Source organism: Taeniopygia guttata, chromosome 25, assembly GCF_048771995.1.
Source record: "Taeniopygia guttata chromosome 25, bTaeGut7.mat, whole genome shotgun sequence".
NCBI lineage: Eukaryota > Metazoa > Chordata > Aves > Passeriformes > Estrildidae > Taeniopygia > Taeniopygia guttata.
Window position 1 is genome coordinate 5,250,585 of NC_133050.1, and position 25,309 is coordinate 5,275,893.

The following is a 25,309-nucleotide window of genomic DNA, read 5'->3' on the forward strand; positions in this document are numbered from 1 at the left end:
CTGGCTTTGCCTGGGATGAGAGCTAGCTGTCTCCTGTCTCATATGAGACCTGTTAGCGTGGAAGTACAGCCCAAAGTGAGGAGCCCTAGGGCTGGGAGCAAGACCCCAGCTCTGGCTGTGGGTCTCCACAGGCCGGCTGAAGGCAGCCAGGCTGGGGCCAAGCAGGGTCACCACTTGCTGAAAGCCCAATTGTCACATGTTCACCCTGCCTGCAGCTGCCCGTGGGCATCCACTGCCACGCTGAGCTGTGGGGGGAAGGAACTGCTTGGCACCCAGCCCAGAGCAGGGCTGGGGGGCTCCTCTGTCTGCAGCTGCTCAAGGAGCTGTGTCTGAGGCTCTGGGGGCTCCTCCTGTGCTCCCCACACCTTCCCAGTACTGGCAGATCTCCACTCCCCGCTGGGGCACTGCAGCACCCCCCAATCCTGCACTCACCCGAGGCTGGACCAACAGCAGAGGAGACACAGAGGTGGGATGAACTGGGACGAGCAGCTGGCACAGGGCTGCTTTAGGAGAAAAGCTCTTAACATTTGGGTATTGGGGTGCACCCCTGAACTCCAGGAGCAGCAGCTGCAGCAGCTGGGATTTCTCTGGCTGGGTGAAGTGCTGGGATTTAAATTAATTTCTAGCGTGCAGCTTCCCCTGGCCCTGTGTGTAGTCAGGCCCTGCCAACACCACTCCCCTCAGCCCCAGGGATTAGTGGTATTTATAGCAAGCACTCCATCTCAGTTTTCCCCAGTGAGGCCAATTCCTGCTGGCCAAGGGAGTGCAGGCAGTGCTGCTGGCCATGGTGTCAGCCCAGTGACCCACGGCCAGCAGCTCCCAGCTTGAGTTGATTAATTGTGTTTTCCTTTTCCTTGTACAACTCATTTCGTGCCTGCTCTTGGCTCCAGCAAACTGAGCCTGGAGTGGAACAGAAGAAGACGGAGCTGGAGCAGCACTTGGCACTTGCTGCCCTTGCCCTGCCTGCAGGTAGGACCCAAAAATAGCTCTACCTGCTTGGTCCGTGTGTTCACCTCGGAGCCAGAGCTGAGCAGCTCTGTCCTTCTCCCCACGCCTCCACTCCTGCTCTGCCATCCCCTGGGAGCCCCAGAGCTGGCACAGGGGTTGGCAGCACCAGGCTGGAGCCCGGGGCTGCCCACTGAGGCTGGGGCTGTGGCCCCACACGGCCTGAGAGGAGATGCAGTGACTGGTGCTGCCAGGAGCAGAGAGAGCTGAGCATGTCCCCGTGGATCAGGTTTTATGCTCCTGTGCTCTCTCCCTCGGCAGCTGGGATTTTCCTCTTACAGAGATGATGCCTTCCTTAGCCTCTTACCTTGGTCACAGGCAGCCAGAGTCACCCCAGCCCTGGCTGCATCCTGCTCTCTCAGGCCTGCAGAGCACAGTGTAGGATGAAATGACACCAGATGGAACCAGCCCGGTCCTGTGGGAGTATTTATTGGTTTGCAGGGGCTGCCTGAGCCCAGTGCCCAGCTCTCTGGCCCTGGGACTGGCCATTCCCCATGCTATTTGGAGGTGGGGGTGCCCTGGCCCAGCTGCAGCAGGGAGTTGGTGGTGTAGTTCTGGAAGAGGGGCTGCAGGAACATGCCTATGGTGCCAAAGACACAGACGAAGACGAAGATCCATAAGAAGAGGCGGTCGATGACCATGGCCACGTACTTCCAGTCCTCGCTCACCTGCATGGGGCCAGGAAAAAATGCTGGGTCAGGCTGGGGCCTTAAGTAGTGCCTGCCACTGCCCCAACCGGGAATTTGGTGCATCTTCAGAGGCTCGAATCTGCTCCCTCAGCACTGCAGTTCCTGGGGCTGCCTGCCAGCCTGCTGTGGGCCTCATGGGGCTCACTCCCGCTGCTGTCACCCACACCGCTGAGCCCAGGAAACATTTCCCCAGCGAGCAGAGCTGAGGGGGGGGACTCTGCAAAATCTGCAGCCTGACTGCCGTGCAGGGCCAGGCCTCCTGGGTTTCCAGAGCAGCTGCTTCAGCCTGGGACTGCAGTGGTGGGTCAGGGATCAGTGATGGACCTCATTGAGCATGGGGCTAGGCAGGGACGCCCTTGGTGCTTGTGCACATCACTTCTGTGGTGCAGCCACGAGGCAGAACACGCTCTGCACCCCCCAGCTCTGCCCACTCCCAGACCTCACCGCCCACCTCGACTTACACTCTGATCGTCATCCTCACTGCGCATGTGGTCAGCGATGAAGCGCACGCCGTCCACCGCCTCCTGCAGCCCGCAGCCGCAGCCCGCCGCGGGCCCCGCTGCCTGCCCCTGCCGCTCCCGGTAGCCATTGAGCCCCTCGGCCTTGGCAGCACCGGGGTTGGCGTAGCAGGTGCGGGCACCAGCCTGCACGAAGAGCGTGGCGGCGGCGGCGCGCTCCTGCGTGTGCCGGCGCTGGCGCAGGCGCTGCCGGGCGCAGCTCTGCCGCGGCTGCTTCATGAAGAGCAGGGCTGGGAGCTTGTGGAGGAACAGGGTGCGGACCCAGGGTGGCATGGTGTGCGTGGTGGGCGAGCGGTGGTGCACGTTGAGGACGCAGACGCTGGTGACGATGGAGAAGGTCACCAGCACCATGGTGAACATGAGATACTTGCCCACCAGTGGTACGTCCAGTGAGGTGGGTGGCACGATCTTGGAGATGAGCAGGAGGAAGACGGTGAGGGCGAGCAGGACAGAGATGCAGAGTGTCATCTTCTCGCCACAGTCAGACGGGAGGTAAAACACAAGGATGGCCAGGGAGGTAATGAGGATGCAGGGGATGATGAGGTTGATGGTGTAGAAGAGTGGCTTGCGCCGAATGATGAAGTCATACGTGATGTCCACGTAGGTGGAGTCATCGGGGTTCTCGTTGCGCCGCCCTGGCAGCGCCACGATGTCCCACTCGCCGCTGGGTGTGAAGTCATCCAGGCTGGCCACCTCACTCTTCAGCACCAGGTCAATCTCGGTGCGGTCGTAGGTCCAGGAACGGAACTTCATGGTGCAGTTCTGCTGGTCAAAGGGGAAGTGCTTCACCTCGATCTTGCATGCGCTCTTGTAGATGGCAGGTGGCAGCCAGAAGATGCTGCCATCGTAGGAGATCACCGCGTTGGAGTAAAAGGAGACCTCGTACATCCCATCGGCGCTGGGGTGAAGAGAGGTGCTGTCAGTCCTGTCAGCTCAGCAGTACAACGTAGCCCCCTGCCCTGGTTGGGGTTGGGGAACACATAGCACCCCCAAAAAATGACCTACTTGTTGTAGAGCACCACATCAGGCAGCCAGATGTGCTTGGAGGGCAAGCGGACCTTCTTCATGTTGTCAAAGTCCTCAGGTTTCCAGGTGAGGCGATAGTCCTCCCACTCCTGAGGACAGGTGGGATCAGCCCAGCCCAGTCACAGGATGGGACCGTTCAGGGGTGGTTCAGGACAGGGGGGACAGAGGGGTCCCACACAGGCTTTGTGGGGGGCATAACAGGGCAGGGTAGACATTAGGGTCCCACACAGGATGTATGGGATAGGGATGGGTCTCAAGGCAGAGGCTGGGGAGTCCTGAGGCAGGGTGGACATAGGGGTCTCAGGGCCATGTCAGAGTCCAGGGTGCCCACCTGGGTCAGCCAGACATTCGTGGTCATGATCTGCTCCCGCTCGTGCTGTGGAGAGAGAAGGGCCAGTCAGCCAGGCTGCTGGGAGGGTTTGGGGCCCCTCGCTTGCCCAGGAGGTTGGGGAGCAGAGTCCTGGCCGACTCACCACGCTGATGAGCTGCGCCAGCGACACCATCAGCTGCACGGTCACCAGCTCAGAGCCATTGGTCGCCGGCCGGATCAGCTTGTTGTAGCGTGCAGGGTCCAGCAGATACTCCACCAGCCGCTCCTCCGTGTCCGTGCCCAGGCTCCCTGGGGCAGAGTGGAGCCTGAGCCCCATGGTGATGGGCAGAGCCCCCCACAAGGGTCTGGAGACCCCCCGGGATAGAGCCTGTACCCGGTGCGGGGCTCTGCACCGGGCAGCCCGCGAGCAGGAGTGATGGGGAGCAGCGTGGGGATGGGGTGTGGGTGCCACAGCGGGCACGGTGCCGTGAGGGCCGGGGCAGAACGGGCGGGCGGAGGGGCTCCGTGAGCGGGGCCGAGCAGGAATGATGGGGAGCAGCGTGGGGATGGGGTGTGGGTGTCACAGCGGGCACGGTGCCGTGAGGGCCGGGGCAGAACGGCGGGCGGCGGGGCTCCGTGAGCGGGGCGAGCAGGAATGATGGGGAGCAGCATGGTGATGGGGTGTGGGTGTCACAGCGGGCACGGTGCCGTGAGGGCCGGGGCAGAACGGCGGGCGGCGGGGCTCCGTGAGCGGGGCGAGCAGCGGGAGAGCGCCGCGGGCTCCTCTGCCCTCCCCTGCCTGTCCCCGCGTTCCGAGCCCGTCCGTGGCACCCCCTGCCCTGCTCGGCTCGGTCCCTGCCCACCCCGGCACCGCCTCGCAGAGCCGGAGCTCACGGCGGCCGCAGAGCCCCGGGGCGGTCGGGGAGCGCCGGTGGCAGCGGCACCGGTACCGCTGCTCTCCGGACCTGTCCTGTGCAACAGGCGCACCCCCGGGCCCGGGCCGGTCCTGTCCGGTGCCCTCCCCGCCCGTGCCGTGCCATCCCCCGCAGCCCCCGGCACTTACGTCTGAGGGCAGCGAGAAGGCAGAGGACGCGGAGCAGCGCCATGGGGGCGGCCCGGTGCCGCCGCCGGTACCTGCCGCTGTCCGCGGTGCTGGCCGGGCGCTGTCCGAGGTGCTGGAGCCGGCGGCGGCCCGGGCGGGGCGGCCCCGGGCGGGAGGCGGTGCCGGGCGCTGCCGTGCTCCGGCTCCGGCTCCGTCACCGCCGCCGTCAGCGGCCCCGGGGCCGCCCCCGCCTCCGCCCCGCCGCGGCCCGGGGACACGGCGGAGCGGTCTGAGCTCCCCCGGCCCGCCGCTCCACCGGGGTCCCGGCACGGGGCCAGCGGGGCGGCGGAGCCCCGGGCTGGGATCCGAGCGGAAGGGCGGAGCGGCGGGAGAGTTGGCGGGTGGAAGCCGGTCCCGGAGCCCCCGCGGCCCCGCCGCACGCCCGCAGCGGGGTCTCAGAGCCGGGACCGCCGGGCCCGGTGCCCCCCGTCCCGCCGGGCTCGGCCGTGCCCGGTGCCCCCCGCGACCTCCGGTGACCCCTCCCGGCGGGGGCGGCGCTCCCCGGCCCGGCCCCGCCCCCTCCCGGGGCGGACCGGGCGTCACCTCCGCCATGTCGCGAGACGCTTCCGGCGGGGCCGCCCCGCCCGTTCCGGCAACGGCACTTCCGGGAGCGGGGCCGTCCCGCCGCCATCTTGGGCGGGCTCCGGGGCTGCGGCGGCGGCGGCGGCGGAGCGGGTCCCTCCATGGGAAGATGCAGCGGGCGGGGCCGGAGGAGGCGGCGAGGGCGCAGGCGGCGGCGGGGGGGCCCGGGCGGAGCGGGGCCGAGGTGGCGGCGGCCCCCGCCGGGCGGCTCCTGAGGCGGGAGCTGCGGCTGCTCGAGTCCATCTTTCACCGCGGCCACGAGCGGTTCCGCATCGGCAGCGCCTGCCCGGACGAGATCAGCTGCGAGTTCGTCCCGGGGGCCGGGGCCCGTGCCGGCGCCTCTGCCTCGCGGGGCCCGCCGCCGGGACCCGTCCGTATTCACTGCAACATCACGGTGAGGCCCGGGGCGCGGCGGGCCCGGCGCCGCGGGGACACCGCCAGGCGGCCCCGCCACCGGCTGGCTCCTGGGCGGGCACGGGGCTGTCGCCGCCGCGGCCCGGGGGGAGCCGGGCCTACATCCCTGGCGCGGGGGACGCTGCCCCCGTCCGCCTTCTCCGTGGGGCCGCGGGAGCGCCGTGAGCCGCCGCGATCCGCTCGGGGCCGCGGCTCACGCGGAGCGAAAGCGGTGGCAGTGCCCGCGGTCATCCCGGTGTACGAGAGCTGGCCGGTCCCCGGGTGTGGAGCCCCTCAACCCCCCGTTTCCCTGCTCCCCCCGGTTTTGTTTGGAGGGTTTCCCTGGAGAAGAGGCACCTGTGGCTGCGGTGTCAGCTCCTCCTCTCTGCTCTGGCTCATCCGCACCGGTGTTTTAGGGATCCCGGCGCTGCTGTGCTGATGCCCTCTTTGGTCACAACTGGTTTGTGTCTCCAGGCGAGGAGGGCTACCAGGGCTTTCATAGTCCCTGGTGTAGATTCTGAATGAGACTAATGACCAGGGTTTTCTGGAGGGGCATGTTGGGAATGTTGCCAGAGGCTTTGTCCTGGATTAAAGGTGTCTGCTTGGCCTCTGCTCTGCGTGGGTACTGCCAGGTTCTTCTGTAACTGCTGGTGCAAAGCTGTGAGGGCAGTAGCCCATGGGCAACACGGGATGCCCTCAGTGTCCTGCCTCTACTCCCTTCCATCCCCAATGGCCCCACGGCCAGAGGGGTGGCCAAAATGCCACTGTCCTCCCTCTGTGTTCAGCCCTGGGCCAGGGGGACACGGCACAGAGCCAGCCCGGCATGGTCAGAGTAGGGGTGTGTGTTGCCCCCAGGCCCAGATTTATGCTGGAGGGTGGATCAGTCACCTGTGGCACAGAGGGATCTTCAGCCCCACCTGTCTGCCTCGCTGCTCTGCACCACAACAGCCTCCATCCCACCAACACCCCCTTCTCCCCCTCTCCAGGAATCTTATCCAGCTGTTCCCCCAATATGGTCTGTGGAGTCAGACGATCCCAACCTGGCAGCTATCCTGGAGAGGCTGGTGGAAGTCAGGAAAGGAAACACATTGGTGAGACATGCTCTGCTGCCCATGGCAGGGGAGGGCTGGCAGCTTTGGGGGTAACTCCCTGCTTGCATATCCCCAGCTGCCTGAAGTGGGGATTGCTTTTGGTCTCATAATTGTTCCAGATATTTGGGATTAACTTCTCTGGCAACCTTTGATGGTGGGGTGGGATTTTGCTGCTTGGAGCAGGAGGGAGCAGCCCTGGGGCCTTTGCTGGCTGGCTGCAGGGCTGAGGCTCAGCTGGGCACGGAGCTCCCCACACTTCCCTGACCCTCTGTTCTCTGGACAGCTTTTGCAGCACCTGAAGCGAATAATCTCTGACCTGTGCAAACTCTACAACCTCCCCCAACATCCAGATGTTGAAATGCTGGACCAGCCTCTGCCGGCAGAACAGGTGAGCAGCTCAGGAAAAGGCTCCCAAAGCTCAGAAAACAAGTTCCAAGTTCCCTCAAGTTCCCTGATGTTTGGCTTCTGGGGGTTACCAGAGGAGGAACACAGTGGGTGGGGGGTTGGATTCCTGTCCTGGGTGGTGCCAGCCTGCTCTGCTGGGCCTTGGTGCTGTTTTCTGTAAAGGCTCTCAGCTGCTTTTTGCTTTTAATTTGGTTTTGCTTGTTCATCCCTGTTTGACCTCACCTTGGAAGCATCTGGGAATCAGGAGAGCATTTTCCCAGGATGCTGACCACACAGTCTCCATCCCCATCCTCTCTCCACAGAGTACCCAGGAAGAGGTGTCCTCTGAAGAGGAAGATGAAGAGATGCCAGAGGTAAGTGTGGGAGGGTATGTCAGAGAGCTGAGCACAGGGAGAAAGGTGCTGAAAGGTGTGAGCGTACAGGGGTCTTGTCTGGGAGAAGCTTGTGGCCAGCAGACAGGGAAGTTTGGATCACAGGCTGGATAGTTCTTGGCGTTTGGATGCTGAGGATTCTGAGGCACCAGCTGGGCTCCACGTATTCACAAACCCAGGGAGGGCACAGAGGCTGAGCATGGCCATGTAGCCATAGCCTCCAAAGGCACGTGGATGAGCTGTGAGCAGAGCTGCTTGGACAATACATGCTGTTCTCTAAAGCCTAAAATTCCTGCAAGAGAGATGTATTTCTGGGTTGCTGCTGCTGCTGGCAGGAAAGTCACTGTTGCATGGAACTCCCACAGAGAGGATGAGGTCAGGTGGCTGAGTGTGCAAGTGAGCTCATTGCCAGCAGCGGTGGAGGCAGCCACACTTCACTGCAAGCTGAGGGCACCTTACTGCACAACCCACAGGCTCTGGTTGTTTGGTTTGCAGTTTGGAGATCTGTGGAAGTGGGTGGAATAATCTTGGATCTCCATGGTGACGTTTAGCAATGCCTCAGACACGAGAACAGCACGGGCACTGAGTCAGCAGTGCCGTGGAGCCTGGGGGCAGGTCACTGAGCAGCAGCACCCCAGCAACTGGGGGGTTTTAGCAAAGTTAATTGCTTGCTAAATTAAGGCTGGGCTTTGGCAGCATCCATGGGGAAAAGGGGGAGGGTTAAACTGGAACCAGCATAACCTTATGAATCTGCAAATCTGCTGCTTTATGGCAGTCAGTGTGTGCAAGGCCTCCACTCCTGTGGGCTGGAAAAATAAATCCCGAGGAGCTGAGCATTCCCCCTTGTGCTTTTTGCTAATGCCAGGCGTTGTGGAGGGAGAATGCTCTCGTGTAGAGCCAAGGTTTTGTGCTGAGCAGTGGGATTTGTTCAGCTGTGCCGAGGAGTGGAGTGGCAGAACTGTGCCCTGGCACGCAGATTCATTATGCAGGTTAATCTACTCGAGGGGTTTTCTAGGAGGATCTATTTTTCTGTGTGAGTCTAAAAATGTCCAAGCCCTTTCAAAAACGCTGCTCAGTAGCCACGACCAGCCCAGAGAAGCCAGAGTAAACACTTGTTCAGAGGATTTAGTGCCAGTGCTGGAGCTGTGAGTGCCCACAGCCATTTCCAGGCAGCTGAACCCTGTGTGCATTGGGGAGAGATTTCTGTGGTGGGCCCAGATGGCTGCAACTGTTTTTTCCCATTGGGGTCTTGCATTGACACGTGTTATTTTGGGAAACAGTGAGGGCCAAAGGCTTCTCTGGGGTCGGTACTACATTTGGGGTGTGCTGAGCTGGTGTACAGGGAGACATGCTGTGACATCCCCACTCTTGTTGAGGGAATAACATCCCATGCAGCTGGACTTGGGTGCAGGGATCTGTTCTTCTGGTGGGGCCGGTGACCTGTGTCCCTGTTGAGGTTTGGCTAGGGAGAATCCAGCAAGCAAAGAGCTCACATGAGCCCAACTTAGTGCCCAGACCTTGTGTCTTCCTCCCTATTTGTACCTCAGATCAGGAGCTGGGATTTCCTGGAGTGAAGGAGTTGCACTAGGAATCTCTCCTGGGTCAGGGCAGCTCAGCACTAAGAGCAGGGAGGAGCAAAGGCACATCTCTTGGAGCTTTCCTTTTCCCTTCCCAGGACACTGAGGACTTGGACCACTATGAGATGAAAGAGGAAGAGCCGGCAGATGGGAGAAAGACAGAGGATGAAGGCATTGGCAAAGAAAACCTGGCCATTTTAGAGAAAATAAAAAAGAACCAGAGGCAAGATTACTTAAATGTACGTGTCGCCCAGTGGGCAGATGGGCTGGGGAAGCAGAGGGACTCAAGGGCAAGAGTGATGGAGGCCCTTGCCAGCCCTCCAGCCCTAAATCAGAGGGGCTGTCCCCAGCCAAAGGTGCAGCAGTATCAGTTCTCCAAGGCTGATGGGGCTGAAGCAGAGTCTGTGAACTGCCTCTGCAGCTCAGGGAGGGCACTGGGTGACCCCAGAGGCATTGGTGCCTCGTGGAGCAGTCTTCCTGCAGCAAGATCTGGGGCTCCCTTCTGCCCCAGGAGCTGTGCCCCCATGATCACCTGAGGCTGTGGAGGTGGATCATGCTCTTGTACCCCTGGGCTGAGATTCTAAGACAGTAGAGAGGACACAGGTGTTCCTGCTGCAGCTGTGCTGCCTGAGGTGACATACTTGGGGCAAGGGACAGGCTGAGAGGTGATAGGCAGGATACAGTCTGGTATAGAGGCTGGACCGAGTTGTAGCTCAGGTGTTGACCTCACAGAGCAATAGCCATGGTTGGGTGCAGCATAACAATACAACTTTCCCCCTCCCTGTTCCTTGCAGGGTGCAGTGTCTGGGTCTGTGCAGGCCACTGACCGGCTAATGAAGGAGCTCAGGGATATTTACCGATCACCAAGTTTCAAGGGCGGTGAGTGCTGCCAGGAGCTGCGGGGAGGAGGATTCCTCCTCCTTCTGTGGGATATCCAGTGGGCCTTGGAGCTGTGCTGCTCAGCTGAGGGGGAGGATCTCTGGCATTTGATGGCTGTGGCTCTGTCAAGAGTGAGCAAAAGCACCTTACCCTCTCTTCCCTGCCACTGCTGGATGGAAGTGAGGAGCATGCTGTGGGTCGGAGAATCATCTGACTTTGAGGGGGATGGTGTTCTACTCCTTTCCTGAGCCCAGGGACTCGGAGAAAGAAACTGCTGCCCTCATTACTGTCCTGGATAGGTGCTGCTTTTCATGGGGAGACAGTGCCCAAGTGAAGTTGTGCTGCAGGGCCCAGGGAGTTTGAAATCTGGGTGATGGCTCAATCCCCTCTCAGTGACCCCCACAGTGACCCCCCCTGTGTTCTCCTTGCAGGATACTATGCAGTTGAACTAGTGAATGACAGCCTGTACGATTGGAACGTCAAACTCCTGAAGTAGGTGGCCCATCTTGGCATCATGCATTTTTGGTGGGTTTTGGTGATGGGACCAGAAAGTCCCCGTGAGCAGAGGGGACATGAGCATGGCAGGGAAGCACCAAAGCACCAAGCAGACCTTGAGTTAGCCTCTCTCAGGCAGCTGGCTTGCTGTCTCCACAACAAAAAGGAGATGATATCTCCAGACAAGATGAGGTAATCGGAGGACTCTGCAAGTCTCTGCTGTTCCTAGAGTCCGGAAAGAGGTGCAGCAGGCAAACCCTGAGTTTTCACACCCTCCCGACACCAGTGCTGCCTTTGCCTTGGGCCAGGCAGCCTTTATTTTTAAGCTGGCAGCATGGAAAAGGGGTGTGATGGTCTTCTCTGCAAAGTGGAAGCAGAATGCTGGCAGCCCGTGCTGCCTGCGTGGCTGCCCAGCTGTGCAGGTACGGCAGCTCCGGGGTGTGCTGGCAGCGAGCACGGCTGGCCTGAGGTGCACAGCCTTGATACCCTCGGGGGTTTTCCTCTCGCAGGGTTGACGAGGACAGCGCTTTGCACAACGATCTCCAAATCCTCAAAGAGAAAGAAGGAACAGATTACATCCTCCTCAACTTCTCTTTTAAAGTAAGGCTCCCCCTCCCCGAGAGACGCCTGACTCGGCGAGGCGTCAGAGAACTCAACAGCTCTGCCTCCCTTCTCTCGTTCCAGGATAACTTTCCTTTTGATCCACCATTTGTAAGGGTTGTATCCCCGGTGCTGTCAGGGGGGTGAGTAACAATCTGTCTCTCTCTGCTCTGCCGTGTTTTCACTGGGTTTATCCGGAGTTGTGCAATCCTGTGACGACTTTGACATGGATTTGCATTGGGAAGCAGACAGCAATGGTGGAGTTTTTAGCATATTTTTTCCATCAGAAATCTAATCAAGAGAAGAAGTTTCACCTCTAGAGCAGCGGGTGGGTGTGATCACATCTATCTGTGTGGTAACTTTGTCTGATTCCTTCCCAGGTATGTTTTGGGTGGCGGTGCCATCTGCATGGAGCTGCTTACAAAACAGGTGGGTGCTGGTCCCTGTGGAACTGGGGGAGCTGTTCTGCCTACCACACTGGGTATTCCTGACAGCTCCTGCCACACCACTGCCTGCCAGAGCTGGGGGAGGCCCTTGGGTTGCACTGGGAGCACAGGTGGGTGGGTCTGGTCTCACTGTGTGTTTCATCCCTAAGGGCTGGAGCAGTGCCTACTCCATCGAGTCGGTGATCATGCAGATCAGTGCAACGCTGGTGAAAGGGAAGGCACGAGTACAATTTGGAGCCAACAAGGTAGGGCCTGGACAGTGTAGGGAGAATGTGGGGGTGGCAGATCGGGGCACAGTCAGGTCTGGCCACACAGGGAAGGTGTGTGGGATGGCTTCCCCGAGGTTCCTGCTGGACTGACAGTCTCCTTGCCTTCCCTTGCAGAACCAGTACAGCCTGACAAGAGCACAGCAGTCCTACAAGTCCCTGGTTCAGATCCATGAGAAGAATGGTAAGGGCTGAGGGAGAGGGTCTGCATTTTCCCTTGTTTGCTTGGGCTGCCCAGACAAGCCACTCAAGTTTTGTCCTGCCTCAAGTGTGGAGGTGACAGCTGCTGTAGCACAGTGTGGCTGCAGAGTGCTGCTGCCCTCTCTGCTGCCCAGTGCTGGGCTGTGGTGGCTGTAACTAGAGGCAGCACCTCACTGATTGCTTGGACTTGATGATCTGAGAGGTCTTTTCCAACCTAAATGATTCCATGTTTGCCTGTGTGGTGTTGGGAATTAAGCCAGAGGGAAAGCCTCCCAGGAAGCAGGAATATGTCAGTGGCCCTTTAGAAGTGGGACTTGGCTACTTTTGACAACTTCTCCAGGTGCAATTTCCTCCCTCACTGATCTCTCCTCATTTCAGGCTGGTATACACCACCCAAGGAGGATGGCTAGTGTGGATGCTGCAGGACCAATCTGAATATCTTCTGGATGCTCTACTTGGATCTTAGTGATGCCTCTTGGCTTTCTCCCAGGATGTAATAGCTCTGCCTGTTGCAGGACAATACTGGCTGTTCAAAACTCTAAATAACTGTTTAAGGAGTTGGACTGACCCAGAACACTTGCTGGGCCCATGCTAACAGGCATTCTTGTTAAAACAAACTCTTGAGCCTCTTGTATTGCTGGAAACTTTTGACTCTACTCCAGTCTAGAGCATCCTCCTTACCTATGCTATGGATTTAATTTATTTTCTTATTTCATGTACACTGCTTTTTTTTGTTACGGTGTATGATGGATGTGTATGGAAAATGTATCTTTGGAGAAAAATTACAGTTTGTTAATTTGAGAGCGCTGGTCTAACTAATTTTTTCCAAGCTCCTGCTGGGTGGGTTGTGCCCTGCAAACCCTGCTGCAGCCCTGGTCCCAGCGTGGGGCAGTCGGTGGAGCTGTGGTGGGCCCAGGCCCTGCAGGAAGACTTGGTGTAACTGCCTTGGGAGGAGAAAAGCCCCTTTCTTTTTTGGCATGAAGGGAGCAGGGTTTCTGTCCCATCTTCCCTGGGCCAACCCAGCTTTTCTTTATAAATTGCAGACTTTGAAATTGAAGCACGGAGGGGGAGATCTGTGAGGCTGTCCTCTCTCCTGCAGTGGAGGAAGGGTTTGTGGGTGTATCCCAGGGCTGCCAGCTCCCACCCCACACTTCTCCCTGTCCTCTTGCCAAGCAGTAAGATGAGCTAAGGCCTGAGCTTTGTCCTGTTTCTCCCCACTAACCACGCATGGAGGCTGAGCCCCTTGTCCCCATCCCTGCTGTGCTGTGGCTGCAAGCTTCTGCAGGGAGTGGAGCGTGGGCACTGCTGTCCTGCCACTGCTCCCATCCCTGGCCAGGACCTGTCCTGCAGTGATCACCCCGTTCTATGGGGTTTTCTTTTACTTTCCTTAAGCTATTGTTCCTGCTCGCCTTTGTGCTCCAGCCCTCCCAGGATGGGGTTGCTGCAGTTGTGGCCTGTTTCCTTGAATCCCCACAGCCCTGCTTTGAGTCTGCTGGAAGGAGATTTGGCTGTTGGAGCTCCTCTAACTCGGGCCATGTCCTCGTCTGGAGGACAGAAGTGACGCACCAGTGTCAAAGATGGAACCATGCGTATTAATTCACTGTGTTTGAATAAAAGTCATTAGAAAATCAAAGAGCTTCAGAACTCCATTATCTACTTCAGCAGCTGCTTCCCTGTCCTGCTCAGAGCCTTGGAATAAAAAGATGCTGTTAGGAGAGGGATTACTCACAGCTGCAGGAGTGGCTCTGGCCTCAGCTCGGGGACTGTTTTTAAGTGCTTTGCTGAAGGACCAGAGGATTTGCGAAGCTGAGCAGCTCTGCCCTGTGTCCTCCAGCCCAGAGCAGCACCTCTTGGGGTTCTTTCTTTCCAACCTGTTCCTGGTACCTGGGGCTGGGGGGGGGTAGAAGTAGTTGCACTCAGCTCCCACCTTTACCTCAGGCACCTGCTAGGTAGCAGTTTAACTCAGTTTAATGAAGGTTTAAAACACTTGTGGGGCTTTCTCTTTGGTGAAGTAGGAGCTGCTCTGCTGAGCCCAGTGGTGGGATGGGGTTGGCTCGGGATTGGGAACGCCAGGTTGGTTGGGAGAGCTCATGGCACACACTCCCAGGTCATGGTGGCTTCACAGGCTGGGATGAGCAGAACTGATGAGGGCCCTGCAGAACACTCCCACTGGGATTGCTGACCTGACAAGCATTGGGGCTGAAAGTGAAGCAGGAGCAGGTGTCTAGCAGGCCATCTGCCAGTCCTGTCTGTTCACACCTGCCCAGTGAGGGGCCGTCCCACTCTGAGCCAGGCTTGGCCTTCATTGCCACCAGGCTGGCCCAGGGAAGCTTATCTTCTCCGGGAAGCAGGTGTGCAGAGCCACCACTGCCAAAGGCACTCACTCCCAAAGCCTTCCCCTGCAGGAGCTGGCAGAGAACAAGGATGAGGGAAGACTCCCAAAGGAGAAAAGTGGCACATTGGTGTGGACACCACTGCAGCACAAAGCGACCGGGATAGTGCTGCCTCCATGTCTGTCCAATTGAGGGGGAGCAAAGTTTGCCTTCTGAAGGAAAGAAAATGAACCAGCACCCGAGTTTACTGGTGAGGAAGTAGAGTTTTCCTAAGCCTCAAAAAGGCAAAGCTGAAGCCAGGTGAGATCCCACTGGCAGTTCGGGCACCAGCCTGCCAGTGGCATCGCACCGCTGCAAGGCACATCCTGCCCAGCAGGGCCAGCGAGGAAATTGCCATCATTTCCTATGGCGCTGCCAGCACCCAGCACCTCCCCCCTGTACAGAAGAGGAGCCCGTATTCTGCCACAAACTCCCATCCTGGGAGCTATGGGAGCAATTTTGCCCCAAAACCCTCTCCTCTTGCCTTGCAGTTGCAAAGTGGGAGAGGTTGCTGTTGTAAGGGCCCCCTGGCTCTGCAGCCCGACAGGAGGTCAAACCGCTGGGCTCTGCCACGCTTTTCTGGCAAGGTGACAGCACGGCCAGACAGAACTTGGCTGGTGTGGTGTGAAAAAAACCCACAGAGAGTGCCCTGGCTGCACACAGCGCTTGTGCCCTGTCGGGCTGTGCACGGGGGGGCTGTGGACGAGCTCCCTGTAAAGGTCCCTGTGCACAGGGGGCTGTGGATGAGCTCCCTGTAAAGGTCTCTGTGCACGGGGGGCTGTGGACGAGCTCCCTGTAAAGGTCCCTGTGCACGGGGGGCTGTGGATGAGCTCCCTGTAAAGGTCCCTGTGCACGGGGGGCTGTGGATGAGCTCCCTGTAAAGGTCCCTGTGCACGGGGGGCTGTGGATGAGCTCCTTTTAAAGGTCCCTGTGCACAGGGGGCTGTGGACCAGCTCCTTTTAAAGGTCCCTGTGCACGGGGGGCTGTGTACGAGCTCTCTGTAAAGGTCCCTGTGCACGGGGGGCTAGCAGGGCTGTGCAGAGCCTCCATCCATAGCCAGCAGAGCCCATGCCCCGGCTCAGTGCTCAGGGTCCGTGCCCAGGGTCTGTGGAGGGGCCCACGCACGCCCGTCTGTGCTGTCCGTGGAGTCTCTGCGCGGGGTCCACTCGTGCGGGATCCATGTGTAGGGTCGTGCCATGGGCCAGGCGGGGTCAGGTGTGTCAGCCCCACCGGGACGGGACCCCCACCGAAGCCCCCGTGCCTTCCCGCAGCTCTCCGAGCTGCCCTCCGGTGCGGCGCCGCTCCCCGGGGCCGCTCCTCCGGATCTGGGCGGGGAGCGCGGCCCCGCCGCCCCCTCCGGCCCCTCCGGCCCGGCCCGGCCCGGCCCGGCCCATCCCGCCGCAGCCGCATGGGGCCCCCCGGGCCGGCCTGAGCCCTCTCCGAAGCCGCTCTGCCCCCGGAGCCGAGCCCTGCCGAGGAGCCGCGACGGGACCCCCCGGCTGCCCGACCCCGGCCGGTGCCCCCGGAGCTCGGAGCGACCCCCCCGGGCCCCGTCCCCAGGGCCGGCGGACCCCTGGAACCCCCCCGGGACTGCGCCGGCCGGACTCCGACACCCGCCGGGCCCTCCCGACCCAACCCATCGCTGGAGCAGATACGCCGGCCCCCTGCCAGACCCTTCCCCGGGGCCGGGCACCTCGGAGGGATCGCGGTTCCGTCCCCGGGCAGCGGGAGCCGGCACCCCTGGGGACCCACCGGCTGTCCCCGCCGGGGCCGAGGACGCCTGGAGCCCGCCACGAAGGCCCCGGTCCCCCGGCCCTCAGCCCCGCTCCCGGGCTGGCCCCGGTCCGCAGAGAATCCCCTTTCCAGGGCTGGGGGCAGCCGGGCTGCCCAGCGCCCCCCGGCTGAGTCGAGCCCGAGCCGGCGGGGCAGCCGCGGGTGGGCACCCTGCGTCTCCCCAGCCCCATGGCGGCCAAGTGGTTCAAGGAGTTCCCATCCAACCTGAAGACGGTTTCAGAGAAGGCTCGGCCGGGAAGCGGGAGCCTCGGGAAGAGCCGCAAGAATTCAACTGCTGAGCTGGGGGGCTACCGGGCGGCTGGGGGTGGCAAGGAAGGGGGCAGCCGGCTGTCGCGGGACAACCTGCAGGGTCTGCTCCAGGCTGCTACCGGGAAGATGCGGAAGAATTCCCGAGTGGAGGGCGGCACGGCGGAGGGACCCTCCAAAACCTACATCAACCGCCTCATCAAGGTGGAGGCTTCCGAGAAGAACGGGAAGGGGCACCCTGGAGCCCTGCCTGCCGGCCTGCCTGCCCCCGAGCAGGACAAGGGGAAACCCCCCAAGACAGAGACGGTAAGGCAGGGACCGGGAGCCGGGGGCAGAGGGGGAGATGTGGGGAGAGTGAAGCACTGGCAGCTTTAACTGCTTTGGTCTCCAACTCATTAGCCTGGCTGACTTCATCCTTTTATCCTGTCCGGCTCCCACTGCCTTTAAATTCCTTCAAAGCTGCCTTCATCTCAACTGCCCTTCATCACCCATTCGGGGGTGGGGGGGTCGCCGGGCATTCTCATCACAGCCCGCGTGTCCCGTGCCAGCCTGACCCCAGAGCTCATCTGCTGGTTAAACAAAGGCTGGTGTAAAGCTTTTCTGGGAAGCTGGTCTTTCACCCCTGCACAGCCTTGGGAGGGCTGGGAGCCAGTCGGCAGGGTTGCTGTCACCCAGAAGGGTCCCAGAGCTCCTCCCAGGCTCCTCACCATCGCTGAGAGGCATAGGAATGGTCTGGACTGCCCCCACCCAAAGGTGCCACTGGGTGCATCCTCTGGGGTTGTGGCACGGCTCCATTTACCCCAGATAAGCCACCTTCCTTCCCTGGGGGCCCCAGTGTCCTGTTCCCTGCCTGGCTCTGTGCTGGTGGCAGGGACTCCCACAGCCCCCTGAAGCCAGAAATGCCTGTTCTCTGCTCAGGTCATCATCCTGGAGGACTACGCAGACCCCTACGATGCCAAACGGACCAAGGGGCAGCGGGATGCCGAGCGCCTGGGGGAGAACGATGGGTACATGGAGCCCTATGATGCCCAGCAGATGATCACAGGTATGTGCCATGCCACAGCAGCACAGCTGGCACCACTCCCCAGCCGGGAGTCTGTGGCTGCCCTTGGAGCCACCCGGTGCAGGAGGCTCCGGGAACAGGAAAGCCGCTCGCTGCTTCCTGCGGCTGCGCAGGGCCAGATAAGGAGTGGGAGCAAGGCCGGACACTGACCCGGGCTGGCCGGCCCCTCGGCTGTTGCCGTGACCTGCTGCCACCACCAACGGGCACATGTGGCCACTGCAAAGCTCCCAGTGCCCCCCAGTCACCCCGGGCCACCACCCCACCAGGGGCTCCCAATGGACGTGCCCCCAGCCAGCGACACCCCGGCTGGCGTGGCGACCGTCCAGCTGGCCACAACAACAGGAACTGACTGGGCCGGAAGCTGGAAATAAAAGATTTGCTGCTGATTTTTTTTTCCGTGCGGGGCAGCCCAGGCTGTTAGGGAAGGCCTGGCGCCGTGGGGAGAAGCGGGGGGCTGGGAGGGGCGAGCCCCTGGGGCGGCCTCCTGCACGGCTGAGCTGCAGCTCGGGGTGTAGCATCCTGCTGCCACGGAGCCCAGCTGGCCCCACTGGCGTGGGCCCGTGCCTGTGGCGCCAGCAGCCTCGGGGCTGGACAGCAGAGCAGGCGCCATGAGGATGGGCCCCTTCCTGCCCCAGCTCCTCCCGAGCTGCTCCCAGCGGGGCGTTGCCGGCCTGGGGTCCCCAGCACATCCCTCACCGAGGGCTGGTAGTGGGACTGGGGGGTCTCAGGGGACACATCCCTGATCCATCATTCCTCTTCCCCACAGAAATCCGTCGTCGTGGCTCCAAGGATCCCCTGGTCAAAGCCATCCTGCTGCTGGACGGTCCTGGAGAGCCTGGGGAGGGGGGGGCCAAGTTGGATCTTGCCAAGCGGCTGGGGGGCAAGGAGGTGGCAGGGAAGGGGCCGCAGCTCTATGACACCCCTTATGAGCCTGGGGAGGGGGTGGCCGGGGGGACCCCAGAGCGCAGGGTGAGGGCTGGTGATGGGCGCCTGCCCGAGAACGACGAGCGCCCGGCGGGGGAGTACGAGCAGCCCTGGGAGTGGAAGAAGGAGCAGATTGTCAAAGCACTGTCAGGTAGGGGACAGGCACAGGATGGGAATGAGGACGGGAGGAAGGGACAGGCATGGGATGGGAATGGGGATGGCAGTAGGGACGGGGACAGACTTCCTAGCAGGGCTTGTCACAAGAGGACAAGGTGCAATGGTTTTTAACTGTAAGGGACATTTTAGATACAAGCATTTTCTTGGGCTGGGGGCGGCAAGGCACTGGCATGGGCTGCCCAGAGAGATGATGGGACTCTGAACAACCTGATGTAACTGAAGATGTCCCTTCTCATGGTGGGGTGTCGGACCAGATGTGGACAGGCACGTGGTTGGAGAAGGGGTTAGGACTGGCAGTGGGGGAGGTGCTGGGGCTGGGGACAGGGATCGAGCTAGGGATGGGGATTGAAAGTGGAAGTGGGGCTTTGGGGGCTCACATCTCATCCCTCCCAGTCCAGTTTGAGGGCTCGGAGCGTCCTAAGGAGGAGACAGTGCGGCAGCATCTTCGCCAGAAGAGCTGGACCCCCAAGATGCTGAAGCCGGCGGGCACCGAGCACAGCGAGGGGGAGCGGGTGGACCCCGCCCTGGCACTGGAGAAACAGCCGTGAGTTGCGAGGCCGATCCACGCGTGGGGACCGGGGCGAGGAGGGATGGCGTGGCCGATGTCCCCGGCTGTGTTCCCGCAGCTGGTACCACGGGGCCATCACCCGGGCGGAGGCGGAGAGCCGGCTGCAGCCCTGCCGGGAGGCAGGTTACCTGGTGCGCACCAGCGAGAGCGGCAGCGGCAAGTACTCCATCGCGCTCAAGTGAGTGTCGGGGTGGCCGCGGAACTGGGGGGTCCCAGCCTGGGGAGACGGGGCGAAACCCCACCCTGGGGCGGTGCTTCGGCAGGAGATGCCCCTGGTTGCTCACAGCAACAGCCCCGATGGGGAGGAAGCACCCAGATCCCGAGGGTGGCACACACACCCCCAGGCATCCTGGTGCGAAGCCGGGGCGGAGGGGGGGTACGGCGTGTCCCCCTCCCCGGCGCATTGTCGGGAGCGCCAGCGGAGTTTCCTTCCTGAGGAAGTGCAGCCCCTGGAGCCGAAACAATCGGAGCGGGACGGGAACAAACAGGGGTGGATACGGCCGCGGGGCAGGCGGGCGCCGGGGGGCTGGCGGCAGCACTGATGCCTGCTGGCCGCGCAGGACCAGCCAGGGCTGCGTCCACATCATCGTGGCACAGACCAAGGACAACAAGTACACGCTCAGCCAGGCCAGCGGCGTCTTCGCCAGCATCCCTGAAGTCGTGCACTACTACTCCACCGAGAAGCTGCCCTTCAAGGGGGCTGAGCACATGGCCCTGCTGCACCCCGTCCACTGCAAGCTGCATTAGCATCGGCTGATGCCACCCCCGAGTTCTCTGCGAACCCCTCCCCACGGCATGAGACAGCGATGGGAAGGGTCCGGTGAGAGAGCCCCTGTCGTGTCTCCAGTCCTGGAAGGACCCCACTCCTGGACTCCAGCAGGGCTGTCCCCTTTTTGCTGGGACAAGTACTGACCATCCCGTGTCAGAACCGACTTGTCACGGGGCTGCCCACGCGCCAGAGTTGGGGGCATGCAGTGAGGCTGGGCCGTGTAATGATCGAGTAAAATAAACTCGTTGGCTGAGAGGGAGCAGTGGTCCTGGGGGCCTGGGATGGTCCTTGTGCTGGCAGGAGTCAGCACAGTTTTGGGGGCCAGGGGCACTGGGGCTCCCCCAACAGCACATGTGCATCCTGCCAGGCTTTTTATAGCGGGGGGCCAGCAGAAGGGAAGAGGAACGCTGTCCCCAGGGTGCCTGAGCACCCTCTCCCCTCAGCCTGTGGTTTCCTGCCCGGGTGCAGCTGCAGCTCCCCAGGGCGTTGCACAACACAGCACAGGGCGAGCAGAGCAGTGCGTGACAGGAGGCATGGCTGGGGCTGCAGGGCAGGGGTTTGTGCCTTGGGGTACAGCCTGGGAGGCACCAGCCTGGGGTACACGGTGCGGGGAGCATAGTTGGACTACAGCAAGGGTGGGGGTGAATGAAGTGGGGCTGCAACCCCACTGGAGCCACTCCCAGGCAATGGGGGGCCTGCAGCGACCCCTCTGTTACCCTGCTCCCAGCAGCCACTCCAGTATAAATCCAAAGCATTTATTTGAGCCACATTGTCCTGTTTCCCCAACATATGCTTTAAAAAGGAGCCCCGAGGGGGTTGGAGCAGAGGTATTGGGCTGATCCAGCCAGGCCCTCCCTCCCCGACCTCTGTGGCACTGTAGGGACCAGGTCCTTCCCTGCGGGACCCCCAAACCCAGTCCCGGGCCAGCTCCATGCTCTGGTGCAGCCATGCTTCCAGTGCTGTCACTCCCAGCCATCCCAGCTTGGCCATGGTGTCCCCCAGGACCCAGTTTGTTTTTTCCCAGCTTCTTCTCCACGGGGGATGGCACTGATTCTCCTCCTCAGAGGCTTGTCCCAGCCACAGAGACACCAGATAGTGGGGGGGAACTGCTCCCAGAGCCACACTGAAGCCCTGGGACCCCGCATCCAACCCCCATGCACCTACCAACATATTCAGTCCCTGGCTACTGCCCTGAGGAGGAACAATCTGCCTGAGTCATGTGGAGCACCCCAGGGGCTGAGGGGGCAGGCTGTGAGAGCAGAGGGGTATCACTGAGTGTGGGTGGGGGTAAGCCTAGAGGGACCAGCATGTGCTGCCCCTCGCCTTCTGGCTTGGTCGTCTCCTGCCCGCTTGTCCACCACATCTGCCTGTACCTGCAGGGGAGAAGAGCGGCTCCAGGTCAGGGAGGGGGCAGACAGAGCCCCCTGGACAGTCCCCCTGGCACTCACCTCACCACAATGCCAACAAACAGGGCGATGCCAAGGAGCAGACTGCCCCCGGTGACCAGGAAGGCGTAGGGGGATGTCACAGGATGGGTGCTGGATTCCATGACAGACCCTGACACAGAGAGAATGGGGGGGCTCATTGTGAGGATAAGGCACCTGGCTGTCCCTGCCCCCCGCCCCAGTCCTGGAATCCTTCCTCACCACCAGCACCATCAGTATCATCCTCCCCAAAGAGCTTGGGGGGCAGTGTCACCCCATAGGTGCCATCTTCCATGGGGACCTGCAAAAGGTGGGGGGCACAATGGGACAGGTCAGCCCTCATGCCCTGGTGTCCCTGTGTCCCACACGGGGACAGGAGACCCCTTCAGGAGCGTCTGATCCTTCCCAGGACCAAGACCACTGTTACCTGTGAGCTGAAAGGCTCCATTTCAGAGGTGAGGTCGCAGGGGTCTGCACAGTGAGGGGGAAGTATGAGACTGGGAGAGCTCATGCTGAGCCCCCAGTCTCAGGGCCCCATGTTTCCCTCCTACCTGTCCAGGGGGTACCCACGGCCTCCTGGCTCCACTCGCTCCACATGCCATGGCCGAACTCATCCTTCGCCCTCACCTGCACCACGTGCCTCATCCCGCGCCACGCGTCACGGATGTCGAGCCAAGTTGTTGTCACCTGATCCACCTGGAGGGGACACAGGGCTGGGGACAGTCTGGCCAGGGACAAGCAGCACGCCAGCGAGCAGGGTCTCACCTCCACGAAGGTTGGGGCCGGCTCGGGGCGGTAGCGGACCTGGAAGCGGAGCCAGTAGAAACGGGGGTCCCAGGACGGGGGGTAGGACCAGTTCACCTGCAGCCGCTGCGGCGCCTTCTCCAGAGCCTCCACCGTCACATTGACAGGGGGGTCTGGCTTCACTGCCGGGGAAGTTGGGGGCTCAGGGCCTCGCTCTGCACCCTGGCCACCCCAGCTCCCAGCAACAGGGGCAGCACTCACAGACACCGCTGAGGGTGATGATCTTGTCTTTGCCAGCCGAGCCTCCAGCACTGTTGCTGACACATGTGGACACCACGAGGTGTTTGGTATCATCAGTGCCAGGTGGCACCTTCACCCGGCAAACGAACTTCCGTGCCTTGGAGAAGTAGCGGCACCGCTGCTCTGTGGCATTCTCAGCCACAAACCTGTGAGGTCACAGCTCAGGGGGCTGCAGCGTGCTCTGGGCACAGGGCAGCTGTGGGGGACATGTCCTATGCTGTGGAGTCCCCAGCAGTGTTAGAGAACGGGTCTGTGGGGAGGGATACATTCTGTGCCGTAGGCTCCCAGGCAGCACTGGGCAATGGGGCCATGGGGAAGGAACACATCCTGTGCTGGGGACTTGCAGCTACAGTCACTGCTAGGGAAAGGGTCTGCAGGAAGGCAAGCAGCCTGAGCCATGGGGTCCCAGATGGCACCAGGTCCACGGAAAGGGACATATTCTGTCCTACTGAAGTCCCAACCCATGGTGGATGCAGTGACAGCACTCACCTCCGCCTCACCCAGAGCACTGCCCGTGTCTCTGGGGACGGCTTCTTCCGCTGCGGCCACTCACACAGGACGTCCTTGTCATGGCTCCGCCGGTAGCAGGACACCTGGGGAGTTTCAGGGGGCTCTGCAAGGCAGGGAGGCGCTGGGGGACAGTGGCCACGACAGGCAATACTGAAAGGGACATTCCCACCCCGTTGTGGACCCACCTGCCACCAGCAGCCGCAGGGAGCGCAGCAGGTGGCTGCCCACAGTGCAGCTGTAGTGCCCGGAGTCCTCGTAGCGCAGCCGCCGCAGGAGCAGCGTGTTACCCTCCGCCAGCTGCCGTCCCCAGCCCCCTGCTGCCCGCTGCTCCTGCACCTGCCACAGCACCGTGCCATTGGCAGGCTCCTCGTCCTGGCAGGTCAACGTGATATTGGCTCCCAGGCGGCCCAACACCGTGTCCCGCGACAGTCCTGGAGGAACGAGAGGGGATTGGGCAATGCAGACGAGACCCCAGGCCCAGGGGGTGTCCCTGGAGATGGAAGGCACCCAGTTATCTGCTCCGCATGTCCAGTGACTGCTGGGGCCAGGGCACTGAGCTGGAGAGTGGCAGTGGCTCCTCACACTGTGGGGTATGAGGGGTCTGGTGGCGGGGAGCAGAGCTCAGGGAAGGTGGCAGACTGGGGCTGGTGGTCCCTGGCTGGGGGTTCAGTGCCAGAGGGGTTAAGCGACTGCGCTGGCCGGCAGCCCGGCCGAGGCCTGGGCAGCGCTCCCGGCTCCCTCCAAAGGTCAGCGGCGTGAACCTGCTGTTCCCTTCGGCTCCTGCTGCTGGGAACGCACCCAGCAGGCAGCCAGCACCGGGACATGGCACCCGGGACACGGGACACCGGACAGAGCACCCGGGACACGGCACACAGCACCCGGGACACAGCACCCGGGACATGGGACACGGGACAGAGCACCCGGGACACGGCACACGGGACACGGGACACGGGACACAGCACCCGGGACATGGGACACGGGACACAGCACCCGGGACACGGCACACGGGACACGGGACACGGGACACGGGACACGGGACACAGCACCCGGGACACGGGACACGGGACACGGGACAGAGCACCCGGGACACAGGACAGAGCACCCGGGACACGGCACCCGGGACACAGGACACGGCACCCGGGACACGGGACACAGCACCCGGGACATGGGACAGAGCACCCGGGACACGGGACACGGGACACAGCACCCGGGACATGGGACACGGGACACAGCACCCGGGACATGGGACAGAGCACCCGGGACACGGGACACGGGACAGAGCACCCGGGACACGGGACACGGGACACGGGACAGAGCACCCGGGACACAGGACACGGGACACGGGACACGGGACACAGCACCGGGACACAGCACCCGGGACACGGGACACGGCACCCGGGACACGGGACACAGCACCCGGGACACGGGACAGAGCACCCGGGACATGGGACACGGGACAGAGCACCCGGGTCACGGGACACAGCACCCGGGACACAGCACCCGGGACACAGCACCCGGGACACGGCACACGGGACACGGCACCCGGGACACGGGACAGAGCACACGGGACAGAGCACCCGGGACACGGGACACAGCACCCGGGACACAGCACACGGGACACGGGACAAAGCACTCGGGACACGGGACACGGGACACAGCACCCGGGACACAGCCCCCAGGGCTGTCCCGTACCACCCCCCGCCCGCCTCCCCGGGCCCGGCTGAGCTGCTCTGGGGCAGGCAGGGACCCGTGTGTGTCCCCTGGCCGTGCCCGGACCCACGAGGCCCAAGCACCGGCACCGGCACCGGGCCAGCCCCTCCGCCGCCCTGCCCGGTACCGGCCGCACTCACCGGCGGGGCCGCAGGGCCGCCCGGCGGCGGCGAGGCGCAGGAGGAAGCGGAGAGGGAGGAGGAGGAGGAGGAGGAGGAGGAGGAGGAGAAGCGGCCCCGGCGGCCGCGCCATGCGCCCGGTCCCGGGCAGGAAAACATCGGCGGCGGCCGCGGTTGTGAAACCGGGAGAGGGGCGGGGCCGCACGTGCGCCCGGGGCCGGCCCCGCTCCCCGGGACCTCTTCCGTGCCCTTCCCCCGCCCCCGGTACGGGACACAGCAGGGTCTGCTCACATTATTTCCTTCTTGGAAATTAAAAAAGAAAAAAAAAAAAAAAGTTGGTTTGGGTTGTTTGGGTTTTTTTCCCTCAAGAACCATAAAATGATACCATTCCACCATTGAGAAACGTGCCATAAATTATCCACCTCGATCCGCGGCCCCTCCACCGAAGCAACCCCAAAACCGCCCCAAATCCCCTCCAGCCCTCGCTAAGACCCGTCTTAACAAGCTCCTCTTTGGTATCGCGTCCCTGGGACCCCAACAGCCCCAGAGACTCCCCAGTGCCCACCCACACTTCACCCAGTCCCGCAGGAGCTGCAGAGGAGGAGGATGAGGGAGGAAGCGGAGGCCGAGGGT

The 25,309-nt window shown here is 62.1% G+C and overlaps 4 protein-coding genes across 7 annotated transcripts; 2 read left to right on the top strand and 2 right to left on the bottom strand.

Annotated features, from left to right (window-relative positions):
- Window positions 1-1,418: 1,418 nt before the first annotated feature.
- CHRNB2 (cholinergic receptor nicotinic beta 2 subunit) lies at window positions 1,419-4,745 on the bottom strand. Its single transcript, XM_030291667.4, has 6 exons — window positions 4,612-4,745; window positions 3,712-3,857; window positions 3,570-3,614; window positions 3,218-3,327; window positions 2,156-3,110; window positions 1,419-1,673 (listed from the first exon to the last, which is right to left on the bottom strand). The coding sequence occupies exons 1-6, from the start codon at window positions 4,652-4,654 to the stop codon at window positions 1,503-1,505; spliced, it is 1,470 nt and encodes a 489-aa protein (XP_030147527.4). The 5' UTR covers window positions 4,655-4,745; the 3' UTR covers window positions 1,419-1,502.
- Window positions 4,746-4,788: 43 nt separating this feature from the next.
- On the top strand, window positions 4,789-12,757 carry UBE2Q1 (ubiquitin conjugating enzyme E2 Q1). The gene is made up of 13 exons (XM_030291666.4): window positions 4,789-5,626; window positions 6,612-6,716; window positions 7,000-7,104; window positions 7,424-7,474; window positions 9,168-9,308; window positions 9,864-9,948; window positions 10,380-10,440; window positions 10,953-11,043; window positions 11,128-11,186; window positions 11,424-11,472; window positions 11,639-11,734; window positions 11,873-11,939; window positions 12,335-12,757. The coding sequence occupies exons 1-13, from the start codon at window positions 5,201-5,203 to the stop codon at window positions 12,364-12,366; spliced, it is 1,368 nt and encodes a 455-aa protein (XP_030147526.3). The 5' UTR covers window positions 4,789-5,200; the 3' UTR covers window positions 12,367-12,757.
- A 2,936-nt stretch (window positions 12,758-15,693) lies between these two features.
- On the top strand, window positions 15,694-20,128 carry SHE (Src homology 2 domain containing E). Its single transcript, XM_030291220.4, has 6 exons — window positions 15,694-16,674; window positions 17,287-17,413; window positions 18,198-18,506; window positions 18,926-19,076; window positions 19,159-19,278; window positions 19,661-20,128. The coding sequence occupies exons 1-6, from the start codon at window positions 16,291-16,293 to the stop codon at window positions 19,845-19,847; spliced, it is 1,278 nt and encodes a 425-aa protein (XP_030147080.2). The 5' UTR covers window positions 15,694-16,290; the 3' UTR covers window positions 19,848-20,128.
- Window positions 20,129-20,610: 482 nt separating this feature from the next.
- Window positions 20,611-24,992, bottom strand: IL6R (interleukin 6 receptor). 4 transcript variants are annotated; one of them, XM_030291218.4, is made up of 10 exons: window positions 24,698-24,991; window positions 23,033-23,278; window positions 22,827-22,950; window positions 22,299-22,483; window positions 22,098-22,219; window positions 21,845-21,989; window positions 21,721-21,764; window positions 21,516-21,594; window positions 21,318-21,426; window positions 20,611-21,242 (listed from the first exon to the last, which is right to left on the bottom strand). In XM_030291218.4, the coding sequence occupies exons 1-10, from the start codon at window positions 24,807-24,809 to the stop codon at window positions 21,053-21,055; spliced, it is 1,356 nt and encodes a 451-aa protein (XP_030147078.4). In that variant the 5' UTR covers window positions 24,810-24,991; the 3' UTR covers window positions 20,611-21,052. The 4 variants fall into 4 exon arrangements, with proteins under 4 accessions (XP_030147078.4, XP_030147077.4, XP_072774496.1 ...); XM_030291217.4 differs by having other exon boundaries at window positions 22,059-22,219; window positions 24,698-24,987; XM_072918395.1 differs by having other exon boundaries at window positions 21,845-22,219; window positions 22,827-22,930; window positions 24,698-24,992.
- Window positions 24,993-25,309: the final 317 nt, after the last annotated feature.